This window comes from Lipophrys pholis (genome assembly GCF_963383615.2).
Source record: "Lipophrys pholis genome assembly, chromosome: 3".
Lineage (NCBI taxonomy): Eukaryota > Metazoa > Chordata > Actinopteri > Blenniiformes > Blenniidae > Lipophrys > Lipophrys pholis.
In genome coordinates, this window is record NC_137627.1 from 31,345,886 (window position 1) to 31,363,550 (window position 17,665).

At 37.4% G+C, this 17,665-nt stretch overlaps 1 protein-coding gene across 2 annotated transcripts in view; it reads left to right on the plus strand.

Annotated features, from left to right (window-relative positions):
• Positions 1–17,665, plus strand: part of nectin1b (nectin cell adhesion molecule 1b) — a gene marked incomplete at its 3' end in the record, with an annotated part of 205,502 nt that overhangs the window by 167,394 nt on the left and 20,443 nt on the right. Inside the window, exons 8-9 of one of the 2 annotated variants that reach the window (XM_080459822.1) lie at positions 8,927–9,028; positions 15,758–16,418. In XM_080459822.1, coding sequence (XP_080315948.1) covers positions 8,927–9,028; positions 15,758–15,901 — 246 coding nt within the window. Of the gene's footprint in view, positions 1–8,926; positions 9,029–15,757; positions 16,419–17,665 lie in introns of those variants that run through there. The other variant, XM_080459820.1, reaches the window with a different exon arrangement.

The window sequence follows — 17,665 nt, forward strand, 5'->3', positions numbered from 1 at the left end:
GTGTTGTCTATTTTGGATGAGACACATGTTGAGATGGCGCAAATCTTATTGTAATAAAAATAAACGTGGATATGCACCAATGCCTATCAATCTAGTTGCTGACACCGAGTACTAGAGCTAGGTGATTTGGTCTAAAACATTTTTTTTTATGATTTTTTAAAAATGACAGTAGACATCAGATATATTGTCAAAAATGCAGCTTTAATGCGGTGATTGTCCTCAGAGCTAAAATGCATATAAACAATCCCAAAATCAAAAGTAAATGAATCAGAATTAGATGTGTCTGATTCTGATTCTGAACAATCCCAAAATAAAAAGTAAATGAAGCTCAGTCATTCAACAAATTCAAGCTTTAACTCAGATGTAAGCAAAAGTGCAACAGCAACTATGGACACACACAAGGAACTTGTAGAACGGAATGCGAAAAATGCCAAACAAATGGGGGGAAAAGATTAAATTTTTTGCTAGAAATTCGAGAAATCCATTAAATCCATTTTTTGCCCAGCTCTATTGAATACTGATATGAGTAATTATTGAATTCCATAAAGCCTGATTCATACTCCATACATAAACAATATATGAAGGCTAAGTGTGAACCACCTCTGCACAGCCTGTGTCGGCACTGCGCACACCTCCAACAACCTTGAAGGCTCCAGTATACTACTTTGTCTACAGTACTCATAGCGCAGTGCGTAGCATCTATTTACGCATACTGTAGACCGAGGGATCGAGCTTGCTGTGTGCCATCACTAGCTCCAGCTTGCTGGAGGTGTATCAGTCATACTTTAATCATGTTTAGCATGTAGCATCGCAGATGTGTGAGCCCCTAAACTCTTTAGCATGTGGCATGTAGCATGGCTAAGGGTAAAACCCATCCGGATCAACTGAGCGACATCCGGCTAACTCTGCTGGTCCAAATGTCTGGTGATTATGTTGCTGGTGTTGTACGAACTAGCTCTCATCTCCTCTTCATATTTTGGCAGACAATGATTTACAGTCTGTTTTATCTTCCGTATTGAACCCAATACCGGACACTGGTATCTGTGCATCATGAAATAAAAGTTTTGCGTACAGTTCTACCTGTCGTAACACACTACTTACAGTGTAACTATTGATTTGTATACACTGAAGACGTATTCTCTAGTTATTATTACCTAGTGTGCATTATAAATGATGTGATAATGCCAAATCGAGCTATTTATCAGCAATGTTGCTTCACAGTCACTATATTTCAATTTTGAGTTTGGCCTAATGAGTTTTCTTGTGAACACTATGAAAAAAACATGCATCTGAGGTAACTGATCACTCTTCAATAGCACATTAGGAATGTGAACGTGAATGTGATCGTGAGTGTCTGTCTCTATGTTTGTCCCTGTTCGACTGGAGACCTGTCCAGGATGTATTCTTCGGTTCCTCTGTGACCCTGAGCTAGATAGAGCAGTGTAGAGGATGCATAATACGTACTTCCGATAGATCCCACTCCTGGGCTTCTGTGACCATTTTGAAATCTTAATCGTGAATTGCCTCCGGCCAAAGAAAAATATTCCCAATGCTCCTCTCCAGGAATTTGAAACCTCACTTTCCGTGGTCACACTGATTCTGCATAGCTCCTTGTTGATTATTGGCTCCTGGAGTGTGTGACCAACAGTTTTAATCAGCTGGTGGTCACACAGAACTAAATTCTTTTGTCAAGCTTGCATGAGGACACAATCTTTATATTGTATTAGGCTGTTTGAACAGCACCAATGCGGTGATGTATATATGTAGGAATCTGGGGATTTTCCCAGTTTTGCATCGGCTTTTCTTGTGGCTTCCCAAAATACTTTTCTTCAAAGCCCAAATTACACTTTGGAAGAACAGCAGTAACTTTTACAAGCGCCAGAATGCAATATTTTACGCTTGAAATGTCACGGAGGGAGTGAATGAGTTTGCTGAGGTTTTCTGTGAAGTCTAGCTGCACTTGAAACTCCACAAATTGAAGAGCTGAAGGGGGAAGAAATGAAATATTAGTGCCTGAATAATTGAAAATTCACCTGTCAAGTTGGTGACCATGTATCAGCACTGCTGATATTTTAAATCCAGCGTTATGACAGTCTTCACAGACCCAAGGTCAAGCTGCTGGACATCTGTGTAGAGGGAGAATATTGAGAAGGTAAAGTAATGTGCAGTCCCTGTTACACAACCACTGCAAAAGAGCCACTTAAAACTGCCATTTAATGCCTCGCGGGTGATTAGGACCAAGATGAGAATGTAATGGACACATTATAAACTTTAATGTGTTTAGGTGAAAGGCTGTTTTTTCTTTTCTTTTTTAAAAGCTGCAAAGTCAGCAATCATGAATGTGGATATAGATTACAGTTATTCCAGTTGATCAAAGTTGAAGTACATCACAACTCACAATACATTATATACATTATATAAGTGATAGGACATTAAAACAAAGTGTTGAGGGTCATTTGTAAAGTTACAGATCACACATAATTCTTTTTTTCTTTGTTCATTATTCCAATCAGCTGGACAAGTTGCTGCACAGAAGCCTGTCAATCATCCTGATGAGCTGCTGCTTTAAATGACACGGGGATAATAAGCATTTGCAGAGCCACCAGGCACTTTTAATTATTGCAGCACAATAGCAATGTGAGATGTTCCTTTGTCACTCTTCTAAGACCTCTCATTTGTTAGATGCTCAGTGGGCTGTATATTTAGTACATATGTAGAAAAGAGTTAAAGGGTAATGTGGTTTTGCCTGTGACTCGAACTAGAAACAAGAAATGTTGCAGCTTCATTTCAGGTTTGATAATTTTGAATAAGGTACAGAATATGGCTGCATCTTATTTGTTTTCCTCTCACTGTCTTTCAATACAGCTAAACTGACAATACAACCAAATAAACTGACGAGTGTCATTAGATCACAGACTCCTGCTCGATCACCACACGGAGCTGGGAATTAAAGAAAAGTTTACCTCATAAATCTAAACACAAACTCTATTACGGAATATATACAATGCATTTTATACATTCATGCACTTTATTTCTGCACATTTGTAATGATCATTTAAATGAAGACGAAGTTGGCTAATGAAGGGATATTTTTAGTTTAACTGTGAGAAGTCAGCGTTGTGCCATGTTGTGAACGATGTAAAAATTATATTTGTCATGTAAATAGAGGCTGCAGTATAGGGTGACATCACATTTCCTTATCTTTTTCATTTTTCAATTGTACAGTAAGAATTTCAGCAACTTTTTCCACCTGCGAGGTGTATTTTCCTCCATTTGGAAGATTGAACATTCCCATTTCTCATGAATGCGCCACAAAGCTATAAAGTATATTATTGTTATACAATTCATTATTTGAATTTTCTTTTTCTTTTTTTTTTCTTCGATCAGTGGTCAACAAAATAAAATAAGCAAGAGCAATTTTTCATTCATAGGTTGACAATTTTACAGACCAAAAGGGTTTAGGCTGAAGTTAAACACTTATTTCGCCTCACCCTGTTGACAAATCAAATACAAGATGTAGCAAGACAGCGAGACATCAGACTCTGAACTCAAGCTTTATAGATAAAGTGAAAACATAATCGTACATTTCATTTACACAAGTATACACAACATATTACAAATACACAGCATATTATTGCTGTACAAGTATATACACAGTATATGCAGTACACCAACAATTATTCAGTATACATGTACAGTCATACTTGGAGGTTAAACATTTGCACATTTGTACCAATAATATAACATGCAAACACTAATATTTCCCATTGGTATTTATATACTATATTTCATTTTTGTTATTTTTACTATCATTGATCATATTATTAATATTCCTGGTGTTTATTCTAGAGCAATATATTTTTCCATGACATTGGTTTTAAAAGTTTTTTTAAAATGTGTGAATTGAACGGGAACATTTTAAAGCATCATCCAGACCGTTCTAAAGTGGAACCCCCCTGACAGAAACACATCGACTTTTTAGACTGGTTCTCGAATTTGTTTTCTAAAAGCCAGATGGACCTCTGAGGTCTTATGGACTCTCCCTGGGCAGCATGTGATTATGTGCTTTATACATCACAACTCCAGTGTCAACAAGGTTGTGTAATTTAAAAATTTTGGATTCAATAAAAAGAGCATTGGTATGAGCATAATAGTTTGCATAATTAACTATTCCAATAGCTTTCTTTTGAAGTAAGAAAATTGAATTGATGTTTGATTTATAATTATTACCCCATCTTTCAACACAACAATTGAGATATGGAAGTATGAAAGAATTATAAAACATGTTAAGAGCATTTTGATTTACTGAATTTTTGATTTTATATAACATAGCAATAATTTCTGCCATCTTTGTCTTAAGTATATTTATGTGCAATTTCCGATTTAGTTCATCATCAATAATAATTCCCCAATATGTTGTTGAGTACATTCTATTTCCATATCACCATTTTTTATTTCTTATGCCAAGTAAAACAGGAACGTGCTGTCATCAATACCAATTAAATACTCCTGAATTGTATCAAAAACAGCATTTTAAATCAAATATGAAAAGTAAAAACAAGAGTGAGCAAGAAATCTGCCGCTTGACTTTAAAAACCTCACTAGAACAGGTCTGCCTGATATCAACGTGTCGACTCTTCTATTACATCAGTACTCAAAATAGAATTGTCGTTCGACCTGCTGCTGACCTGCACTTGATACAGTGAGAGTATTAAATCTGAACAGGTTCAAAAAGACTTAAATAGATAGGATGATGCAGTGTCATTTATTTTATATATATTTTATATATATATATATATATATATATATATATATATATATATATATATATATATATATATATATATATATATATATATATATATATATATATATATATATATATACTGTCACCTTAACAGCTATGCAATGCAGAGAGACAAGCGGCTGCATTCTGAACCAACTAACAACTGTATGTTGCTATAGTTAATACAATGAACATGAATTGAGCATTCTTAAATGACAGAACTGGTCTTTTCTGGCCGATATCCTTAAGATGGAGAAAGGAGACTTCAGTAATTCAAAAGTGGCAAACAACATTGTCATGACCTGTGTAAACCAACACACAGATACATGAAATGATATGATACATGTGAAGTCAAAAAGTTGCTTCCTGTAAATATAATATAAATTTTTCTTGGCGCAATATGAACAAAATCAATAATTAATGCTTAGCCATGTTTGCATATTAGCATTGTTTTAGGATATACTAGGAAACCAAATGAGTTATGCCTGTTAATTTGTTGCTGTCAGTAAGATTTGACTATTTTTTAGGAAGGTTTCCACATGATTGCCAAGCTGACAAACTCCAGAGGTTAGACTAATGAAGTCTGGATTTTCCCAGTGTCCCACAAGAGTCAAACAGACAGCAGCAATCGTGGAAGTGAAAAAAATCTTCATTGAAAATCTGCCATCAGGTCATGGTTTGACCACTGACACATGTTTTGATTTAACTCCAATCAACTTCACATGTAACATCTTATTCAACAGCTATTTTACAGAAGGAGAAAATTGGTCTGTTGGCAGTTTAGTTTTTTTTTGTTCACTTATTTGAACAGAACAGAAGAGATGATGAATGGTTCGACATTTATTATACTAGTAATCTCTCATATTTTCTTTCTGTCGATAACTTCATGGTGACTTTGATTTCTTTCCTTCACTGTTCATTTCTTTTCAATGTCCACATCTGAAAAGTGTTGCCAAGGTTTTGGCAGCTTTCATTTGTCATCTGAATTCTAATTACTCCGTGCCATGAAATGTTTCAGAAGCCTGTTGTGAGTATCCCACCATTAAAACCCTTAAAAGGTATTTTTGCTGTCAGGAGCGTCAAACTTTCCTTTGTGATGGTGACACATGAATTAGAAGTCCACTGTGAATTAGTCTCGGGGCGACAACCTGTTGAAAAAGAGAACTATAGAGGAGCAGTTTTCCCCTTCTGCTTGTATGCTGTTTCTGTTTCACCGCAAAAAGAACTGAAACAATTAGATTTAGACAAGAGGACCTCCGAGTGTTTGCTTAGCTTCTAATTAAACACAGTGTCTTATGTGTTCCACACTGTAGTGTTTCATTTGTACATTCAGATTGACAATGAGAGAGTGATCCCAAATTTAGTAAGGCTCAAGCATAATACTGGGGTTAAAAAGCTCTATTGCAGCGCTGTCAAATGGGCTCAAATCGTCCCGTCAGAGGCTCAAACCGCCAAACCATTAAGCAAATTGTTAAGATTTTCAAGAAAACATTGGTTTATCTTTTTTTACAAATTTCTGTGGCGGCCATAACAGAACACTGAGACCCGAGCTGAGATATTGATGCTGCTATGAAATCAAGCAACCTTGATGCTATCAAACTAGCCTCAAAGCCATGCTGTCAGGGTGAGTTTGCAAAAATATGCATAACGCAAGTTTTTTTTATTGTTTTTAACATTTCACTGTATTTTACACTGGAAGGTTTCAATACACTTGGCTTGATGTTGAAATTATATAATATATAATTGTGTATTTTTTAATCAAATATAGACATTTTCATTAAATGCCACAACAAAGAAAAACTCAAAATGAAAGTCATGACTCCATATTCTCTTTGGCCTTGGGGATTTAATAATTGAGAGCCATCTGAAATAGCAATCTAACTACAAAAACCAACATGAAAACGACATGGTTTTCAGTGTTCCTTGCATTTCCATCTAAATGTTATATTCACTATAACTCTTCAGTCCAGACTGAAGTTAAACATGGAGTTCCACAGGGTTCTGTCTTAGGTCATATGCTTTTCACTTTGTTCATGCTTCCTGTAGAGAATAAAAAAAACACTTGATTAACTTCCATTGTTATGCAGTTGACACACAAATCTATTTATCTATGAAACCAGACGATAATAACCAACTTTCTAAACTAGAAGCTTGCCTTTAAGACATGAGCCGTAATTTCTTGCTGCTGAACTCGGATAGAACTGAAATTATTATATTTGGCCCAAAACATCTGAGAGAGAAATTATCTAAAGATATAGTAACACTAGATGGTATTACTTTGACCTCCAGTACCACTGTGAGGAACCTGTGAGTTCTTTTTGACCAGGATTTATCCTTCAACTCCCACATTAAACAAATCTGCAGGACTGCCTTTTTTCACCTACGTATTATTTCCAAAATTAGAACATGCTGACTCAGATTGATGCAGAAAAACTAATCCATGCATTAGTTACTTCGAGAGTAACTATTGTAACTCCCTATTATCAGGGTGTCAAAATAACTGCTTAAAAAGTCTTCAATTGATTCAAAATGCTGCAGCGAGAGTCCTGACAAGAACCAGCATCAGAGATCACATCACTCCAATACTAACCTCTCTTCATTGGCTCCCTGTTAAATCTAGAATAGAATTAGAATAGAATTAAATCCTCCTTCTAACTTAGAAAGCTCTTAACAACCAGGCTCCATCATACCTTAAAGAACTGGTAGTCCCATATCCCCCCTGAAGAACACTTGGTTCTCACTGTGCTGACTTACTGGAGGTAGTGCTTTCAGCTCTCAGGCTCCTCTTATGTGGAACCAGATCCCAGTTTCAGTTAGGGAGGCTGAAACAGTCTCGACTTTTAAGGCCAAACTCAAGACTTTTCTATTTACTAAAGCTTACAGTTAGGGCTGTTTCAAAACACTTCCAAACACCCTCTCTCTATCTCTCTATCTCTCTCTCTACCCCCCCCACCCGAACCAGGGGGTGTTTCCAAGGATTGTATCTCCCCCAAATCCATCCCTCTGTCTATCCTATCCTTTCCTCTCCTCTATCCCCTCACCCCAACCAGTCAGCAGAAAGCCTCCACCTCTGAGTTTGGTTTCTGCAGGTTTCGTCCTGTTACAGGGAGTTTTTTCTTTCCACAGTCGCAAATAAATCTGCTGCTCATGTGGATTTGTTGGGTTTTTCTCTTTTCTCTGTTAAAAGCACCTAGAAATGTGTTGTATTTGGTGCTATATAAATAAAGTTGAATTGAAGTTGAAATAAACGGACATAGCTTTCAATTTTATGGGGTATAAATGCAAAACTCAAAAACATTTGAAACATTGTTGCCTAAACCAGGCTTAAAATACTGTGAAACCTAGTGGCTGTATTAAGAATACTAGTTGTTTTAAGTGAAAAATGGCAGCTAAAGGGTTTTGAGTTTTTAACACAATGTTTGACGCTTTTTTTCATTCCAGAAGAGCAGAAAACAAACGTAAACCCTTTTGAAACTATTTGCGTGCAGAGTAAAAACTCAACTCTGATGTTACAAGACAGTATCACATGTCAGATGTTTTGAATTCGGTTGCATACATTTTTCTTTTCTAATTATTGATAGTCTTTTAATAAGAAATATACTATTTTAAAAAAAACACGTCAATGTATTGACAAATTTATTTTTGTAATAAATCCCTCCATCATTCCATATCTACAAAGCACTGGCAGTATTTACAGTTATACTATGGCATTGGAATTTCTTCTCAGTTATTTCAAAACTTTGCATCAGACATTTGTACGATACGAGCACGATTCATTTGACAAAAATAACTTTGATGCTGGTACAGAGTTCAGCACAACAGCTAAAGTTCAAACTGCTGTCAAGATGTATTTCCTGTCGGATTCTGGATTAGCGCTGCCGGTTTCTGCTCATTACTGCAAGGAAAATCAAACGTGAGCAAATGAAATCAGAAACTGTCAACGTGAAGTTTCTGCGGCTGACATGTTGCTGCTTTGAACTGGTACACATGCAACAAAAGGCAGCAGTTGTCAGCGATGCACTAATAGCAGAGTTAATCTGATCGAGGACTGCAGATTCAGAAGTGACTGAACTGCTGAGGTTTAAGCTTTTTTTTTTTTTTTTTTTGCTAATTATGAGTCTTGCTGGTGTTCCCCTGTAGGTGGTTCATCTCGACAAGGATGAGGAGATGCAGAAGCTTCCTCTCCAGCCTCCTTATTACGACATGGCCCCCTCTGACTCGACCCCCTTCACCGATAAGCCGGTGAGTACTGCCGCCACGAGCAGCTTCACGGGAGCATTTCTATGAAGGGATCGTCCACGGTTTCTGCCAACGGCCTGTGGTAATTGCTCGTGAAACTTTTGGCACCTTTGTGATTGGAGGTGTTTTATAATTGATTTTGAAAGAATTACACTTCCATATAGTCACAGAATTTCTTTAATTTCTGGAGTGGCAAGTAGAAGCTGACCAGTAAATCCACGGGGAGTTTTAACTATAAGCCCTTTATCTCATCAAACTACATCAGCACCTCTTGTCCTGTATGTAAACCTCGCTTTCTGTGGATTATTACACGGCCAGGCCCCGACAGCAACCACTCCCCCTGCCCTCTGCATCACCTTCTCCCCCCTCCGCTTCCTCTAATCCACTGTAATTACTCGTGGGTTTGCCTGGCAACCATGTGCAGATAAATGGCAGTGCGATGCTCGGCCGTACATCATCACCCCGGAGTGTTAACTATTGACTTCAAGTATTCGCCTTGATGCACCAGATGCTCTGCTAACTGTGGCCAACCTCCCTCAGTGTGGCAGCGGCGTGTGAAAGTGTTGGGGACTTCATTTGCTTTGGCTGGAGTTTTTTTTTTTTTTTTTTTGAGTTACACTGTGTATGCTTGGTGAAACTTGCGTGTGTTATACTGTATGTGCTGGAAGTAAAAAACAAAATCTTGACAAATGACTTTATTTTTGTCTCTCAATAGTTTGTGTGTGTGGGTTTTTTTTTTTATTGTACTATAAAGAAATGCTCTGCTATCCTTCAGGTTGCCAAAATTACATTTTTTCATGTCAACAAAAACAATAATATGTAATTTTCTCAACTCTAGAGCACATCTGGAAATTGCCCAATGTGCCTGTCTTGTTTTTGTATACTGTGTGAGAGTTGATGTGTATGTCCTCGCTTGGCTGCACTGTCCTGTTTTGGCCAATCAGAGCTCAGAGAAAGGGTCCGCAGCCTTTCATTGAGGCAATCCTGTTGGGTGTCAAGGATGCAAATGTTGGGGATCTGCGTTAGAATAGACATTCCCAAGCTCCAAAACGCCCTGGCTAAATTGAACAGTATAAGATCTTGTGGCCCCCCAGCCCTAAATATTCCAAATTTCATTGAAATATGAGGCTAAGGCTCAGTTTACACAACAACCTTTTCAATTTATTGAAAATGGCTCTAAAGGTTTTGGAAAATGCTCTGTCTCAATGGAAACAGAAGAAAATGTAATTTGGGAATGAGGGAATGCGAGGGAACGAGATAATTTAATCTGTGGCCACAAGATTGTAACTCGTGGCCAAGAGATAATAAGTCTTATTATCTTGTTCCCTCGCATTATATTTTTTCACCAGTGTCGCCTCCATCCCTGTTATATTTGCTTTTATTGACGCTTTGAGATCAAACGATGCGGACCACATTAGATCTTGGTGTTTTGTAACTAAACTATGTGAATTACAAACCTGTAAAACTCACCTTAATCCAAAAAGACAGGATGTAAATCTCAGCAGCTCCAAAATCTGCCCTGCCGATTCATGTATCCCCTCTTTACCACATGTACTTTGTTTTGTAGTTGCTGATGAACCAAAAGTATTGCATAATTATAAAGATGTTCTGTAGGGTAGAAAATAGTGGTGTGTCTCATATCGGAGTGCACACGCAACCCAGCCCACATACAGACACATAACACGATATAAGACCTGGAAGTGAAGTTAGTTACAATGATGTGACGATGAAAAGTGTGGAAAAACGGCAACGGAAAAATGTTTCAAATTCCCTTACGTTATTATTTTTTTCTCTCTATGGCCACTCTGGAACTCCGTCATAAACATATCAAAGTCAACAGCAAATATTTTAGTTGAATTAATGCTGTTAAGTGTGCAGTTACAATTACACACAGTACTAGTGTGTGTGTTTTTTATTCTATTGCTGTCACTGAGGTTGCTGTCACAACATTTCACTGCTGCTAACACTGTTTTAACATTGATAGAGTAATGAAAGACTTGTATTCTATTCTTTTATTCAATGCTAATGAAAAATAGAGGCGTCATGGTGTTGCAAGTGTAAAATTCAAATATAACATTTGCTTCAGGTGTAAGCAGCTGGGAAAAACTGTAAAAACACAATGACGTGATAGGTGTTACGTATACTTCAGTTCAGACAAGTGGATTAATACCATATATAATATAATTAAAATCATTACTTACAATCCTGACATACTTATTTTAGAGTCATTACCTCGAACAGAAACAGCGTGAATTTCATGTAAATGTATCTTGACATGGAGCTTCACAATTATGACTGATAGCTTTGAATAAAAACAAAAATATATACCTTGATGGAAAGTTAAAGATTGTTTTTCATTTTCTCTTGTTGAAAAATAATTAATGGTTAAGCCATTAGTTCATGATTGCAATTCATTGAAAAAATGCTTGAACATTTCAGATTTTAAAAGTTTTTTGTCGGACCACTTTTCTAGTCCAATCTAACAACACATGATTTTCCTTTTTAATGAAAGTATTCAAATTTTGGTGATGATCCAAACAAGAATGTACAAAAAAAATGTAAAACATTCAGACAAATTCTTCAAGCTTTATCAAACAAACCACCATAACTTCAGCATGTCTTCCTTTAACCGCAAATTCCTCCTTTACATCACAGTGTTTCCTTGTACATCATTGTTTTGTTTTTCTTCTATATTCCTTTTACAAATCTCTTAAAATTCAAAGCAACCCAAATTAAATACATAAATACAGTCTGAGTTTAGTGGAAGTTCTGAATTTAGAAATACGCCACATCATAAATATCTAACCAGCACATAGCTGTATTCATTTATACACACTTTGCAAAATGTAAAATAGTCTGAATAAGCATATTTTTACTCTCTTAAAAAAACAACCTCTAACTTCCAAGTATTTCAACAAATGCCCCATAAAATTACTTGAATCTATGAGACAGCTACACATACAGCCACAAACCTAGCTCTGCTGCTCATCCCTCAAATGCATTTCCTTACAAATTCAAAAGAGAAACGAACAGGGTTTGCAAAGGTATGCAGCAAATTCTCACAGATTCTGAGTTAAGGTTACATTTGGAATATGTGTTAGATATTTCATACAGCATTATTTTAAATGTATTATTTTAAAATGTAGCATCATTAAACAAAGGCAGGGATTTAGAGTTTGAGTTATTTATATAATAATCTAATCAATTACATTTACTTACATTTACTCACTTGAGATTAAATTGTGTAGTGAAATTAGTTTGACACCCCTGGTATAAACGCCCCAATTCCTTTTGGATTCAAGCCCAATAGTGAATCATGAAGTGATGTTTTGTGATCAGATTTCTGTCTGGATACAGCTATATGAACAAGTTGTGGTGTTCAATTATTAAATGCCTTAAATCTACAGCCATGCCTCTTGTAAAGGAGTCAATGTGATGGGAAAGCAGCCACAATAATACATTCACATAGGAAGAATTGCCACAACAAATAAAATATATGCCAAACATAATTATGCATACTTTTATACCTATATTTCAGTTGTAGCGTACACAGAAGTTGCCACATCAGCTTTTCATCAGTTAGCCCGTCACAGCGAAGCTTGTTGAAACTTCTTCACTTTTCATGTTGTTGTCCATTTTTAAGTGACTCATCCTTACTGCACCGAACAGGCAGGCATAAGTCAATTACTATCATTCCTGTCCTTGGGAGGATTGATTTAGATTTTCTGTGTAGTTTTTCAAGGATATTAAACTATCGTCTTAATTCTATGCTCAAAGGGACCGGATGTTTAATTCCGATAATCCTTGGACACTGAGGGTAGATTTTCCTTAGATGTATTGCTTATCTCTGATAATATTCCACTCAAATTGAAGTTTGGGGCTGCTCTTAAGATGAATAGGGTATCACTGACGTTTTCAAAACACTATTTGTGAGAGACATGCATTGACTGTTGAGCGTCGAGTGTTACTAATGATGATTCTCTAGGGGCAAAACACTATCTGCCAATTTTGAATGCGATGTGGCTGTAATTTTCCCCCTGATTGCACTCCGGTCATGACAAATATTCCAGATATTTAAATATCCATCGAGCGGCGTGAATGCGGGAGGTAGAGGGAAATATGCAATTGTGGAGAGATTGCAAAAGAGATTTAAATTATTAATGGGAAACTCTGTACAAGCTTCAATCACACCTTTGTAATCCTTTCTCAGATGGAAATAAGGTACACAGGGTGCAGTATGGGACAGCTTGTATGATCCCAGTGTATTTCTTATTCACGGCCCTTCACCGTCCATCGGAAGAATGTCTTTAGTTAGGATACACAAAAGTCAAAACTCTCCATTTTAATCCACCAGTTTCATCAAAGTCAGTAAACTAAATTGAGTGGAGGAAAATAAATTATTCTGGAGAGGTTTTTTTTTGACACTTCACAGCATATCCAGCAAAATGGAAAATTCTTCCATTAGTTTTGTGATTGTAGGTTGTCGGTAATACAAACATCAGTTATGTCTGATTCTCTTCCTCTGTGCTGGAAGCAGCTGCTTTGTTTTGCTTTTCATAAAATTGCTTGTTATTTCATGGCGACTGCACATCTTTGGTCAGGTAATCTGATGAGATGGAGTAAAAATACTTAATAAAAAAAAGACATTTTAGCTTCAGAGGGCTCTCACCGAAATACTCAAAATGTGTGATTAAAGGATAATTCAAGATTCTATTACAACAAATTGAGTGGGACCCATTAATCTTTCAGGCTGCTGGAGGCAGACTACATCTTGGACAGTCATCAATGGTAATATACACAAGTACAATATGACATATATGCATACTAAAACATGTCATAAAGCATTAAACAGATCAAAATTAAACATATTTCAGCAGCAGTAGCTTAGAAAATGTCAAAATGTGATACATTTCTCACTAGATTTGGATAAATGAATGGCTACCTGATGTATTATTTGAAACAAAACTGACTTACAAAGTGAGTCGGGCATAAGTATGAAATATGTCCAGTGCATTGGTTCAGTCTTAGATGCAGACAGAACATCAACCAGCATGCTCTTGAAACCTTGATTTTCTCAAGTTTCAAGATAAAACAATGCGGTGGGCTGGCTGGGAGGAGGAGATGCTTTCCTTCTAGACAACAGTGATCTGATGGTTAGCACTACCACTGCACAGCATCAATGTCCAGATTGTATGGAGCTTGGATGTGATTGTGGGTTTTCTCCAGTTTCCTCCCACAGTCCAAAAAATACACATTTTAGATGGATTGGTGACTTTAAATTGCCCGTTGGTGTGAATGTGAGTGTGTGTGATTGTCTGTCTCTCTGTGTTTTCCCTGTGATGGACTGGAAACCTGCCCAGCCTGTACTCTGCCCTCCCCTCCCACAGTCAGCTGGGATTGAGTAAAGTGCTTGTCGGAGAGGTTGGATGAAGACCGATGGATTGATGATTGTCATCTATTTACATTCATTATTTTGGAAGGAACACAAAGTGGTGAAGTTACCAAATCCGGTCCCTTGGTTGACGAAAGGTTAAATTCATTCAGGAAAGGAGCCATGGAAATCAAAACCTTCTTTGTTTACATGTTGTCTGTTTCATGTTGGCTTTCAAGCACTGTCCTTCTTACATATCGGTGATGGTAAATTCATTCGAATGTATTTGTACACTGTTTGCTTACAAATGTCTGAATCATTTGTTGTTTTTGAAATTATTGTTTTGTTTCTCGACATTACTAAAGAAGAACATGACAATATGAGAATTGTCTGTGGGATTGGACAAACAGAGCTGAAAGCTTCCATTTTCTTCTATCGATTATCCCATTAGGGTCATTACTCGATGATCCACTCTGCCAATTGCTCGCCGAGTCAATCAGCCGGTCAATCATCGAACTCATTGTGCTCGGTGGTCAGATGCTGGTTGAATGAAGGTCTTTGTCTGCGTTTACATGCATGCTGATATTCCAGCATTAAAGAAACCACATCACATATTCATTAGCATGCTGCTAGGCTGCACGAGTACCTTCCATGTGCTACACGATAAGTGGGGATGAGACAGTAATCATTTGGTAGATGCACGGATCTAACTGTATAGATCGCTGTCTTTACAGCTGGTAAGATTGTGTAGACATGATTAACCGTAATCCACACATTAGAGCTCTGCTTGTGCCCGCTCTGTCTGCCTTGTTTAGTTACAGTGTTTATTTTAGTTGGAATCCAGTTTTCATGACCATCAACTCAGAGCGAAGCATGGTTTCTGGGAAGAAGAAAAAAATATTGAAAACATCTGGGGCTGAATAAGAACATGCTCAAATCAGAGTATTGCAGGAATATCATTACGTGCACAGTAACAAAGACCAGGGCCTTCTCATCTCTAACCTGCATTGCATTGTTTTACATCTATTTTCTGTCTGCTATGATTTTTTTCCCATCTTTTCTGTTGGCTCTTCACTTTCAGCCATTCTGAAACATTTATTTGTGTTTTTCATGTGAACTCATTGTTTTCTGCCTCCCTTCTCTAACACTGCTGCTCACAAGTATCCTCATGACCGTCCAACTCCAGTCCACATATTTTCTACATCTATCATTCTGTGCTCTCTCTCTCTCTCTCTCTCTCTCTCTCTCTCTCTCTCTCTCTCTCTCTCTCTCTCTCTCTCTCTCTCAGCTTATCTGTCGCTCTCACTCTCATTATTTGGCTGGCTCACTCCTCACACACCTCTCGCCTCTCTTGTCTCCAGAACTCTGGCCACAAGGACTGTGATGTCCAGTATGCGGAGCTGGATACTGCAGCTTTGGCCTCCTCTCCCAGCCCGCGAAGCTCTGCTCACACTGGCCCTGGGGACCTTGTCGAGTATGCAACCATCCAGCCTAGCTCACACTAGCGCATGCCATTATAGGCCTTTCCCCTCAGACTTTGGCCTCAAGGTACACAGACTGATGCACTCCATCCCCTCGTTCATCCCCCCCTTTCACACGCACCTTCCCTCTGGTCCTAATGGCTCCTTTGTCTACCTCCCTCTTCAGTCTTGACTGCCTTTTGATTTCCTCTCCCCGTGTCGCTCTGCGCGAAGGTTTGATTGAAGCAGAGATATTTCTTGGCTATAATTGAACACAATCGCACTCAAAGAAGGTCACATAAAATAACAGTGAAACATAAATCTAAAAGCACTTTATCGCCACAGGGTCAGCTATATGAATCATGTATAATTTTCTAAAAGTATTCTTTAAAATAGCACTCTCTGGCAAAAGGGAAACTTTCTAAATGGTATTTATTGTTTTTTTTTTTCTCTTCTCCCCTTTCAGGCTTTGTACGCATAAGGAAATGTATGATGAGACAATATGTAAAACATGGGCTATATTGTAAGCTGCATTTACAAAGTACTTCTAGTTCATGAGTAGAAAAAAGAAAAAAAGGAGGGGATACCAGTGATATTTTTATCCCGTGTCTCTTTTAAGTATGACTTCAAAGTTTTATACAAACTACTTACCTAATATACTGTGGAGCTGTTATCAAAGGACTGAGATGTGTGTTTATCTCATGATCACCTTAAAACAACACTATGAGAGACATTGTGCACAAACAGGTGTATCAAAACGACGGTTTCTTGACTGGATGATACTTTTTTCTTTTTAATATGAGATCAATCTCCTGGAAATCAGCATATTTTCCATGTTTGTGTATGTGTGTGTTCATCTTAGAGTAATCAGATGGAGGGCTGAGCCCCCCGGAAAAATGTCAAATGAAAAGTTATACCATGGAGTTGAATGTATCGCTGAAGGTCATGAGCAAACACATCAGAGCATTACTGCAAATAAATCAGAATTCGGAGGGATAAAGATACGCAATTTAGGTGATGATCTGTCTTAAAGTCAAAGTTTGAGTTACAAACTATATAAAGTTATTATAAAGTCCTCCAATAAAAGTTGTGGGAAGCCTGCTGCAGAAATGTCTCTCCCCTCAAAGACAGCAACATCTTGGCTCAAAGCTTCAATTGTTTTTAGATGTAATAAATTCAGTCTGGATTAGATGTCACAGACCTTGTGGTGAAATGTTAAAATTAATGTTTTAAAGTTGATGTTGACAGCTGTTTGCATTTGAGCTGTTTGCATGTCCTCGATTAGTTCTAATCATAACAGACCTTTTAAAAAAAGGGAAATAGGTTGAGTGAACAAGATGAGATGATCAAGGTTCAACACTCATGAATATGAGTGAGAGTGTGTGCTTGTTTGTCTGAGCCAGTTATTTAAACTGAAGATAGTGGCAGTCTTGATGTGCAGACCACGAGGTAACGCAGGCAACCCAAAGCCAGAAAATTACCAACACGGTGTCCATACCTTGGTTTCCAAAACAAAAGAGGACACTAGGCCCAGCCATCAGATACTTAAATGACACTGGAACTTTAATCAAAGATGTCTTATAATATCAATATATTCAAAGACTTTTCTGTAAGGAAGAAAAGAAATGCTGTTATTTCACCGCAGTTTCTTTAAACAAAGACAACAATTCACAAAAGTTCCTGAATAAACAAAGAAATACACAAATAAATAAACAAGGGTGAAGTATGAAGCACAAAACCTTTGTAATCCCAACTAACCCACCGTCCAGACAAACAAACAAGCAAACAAAAAGCTCTTAAAATGTGTGA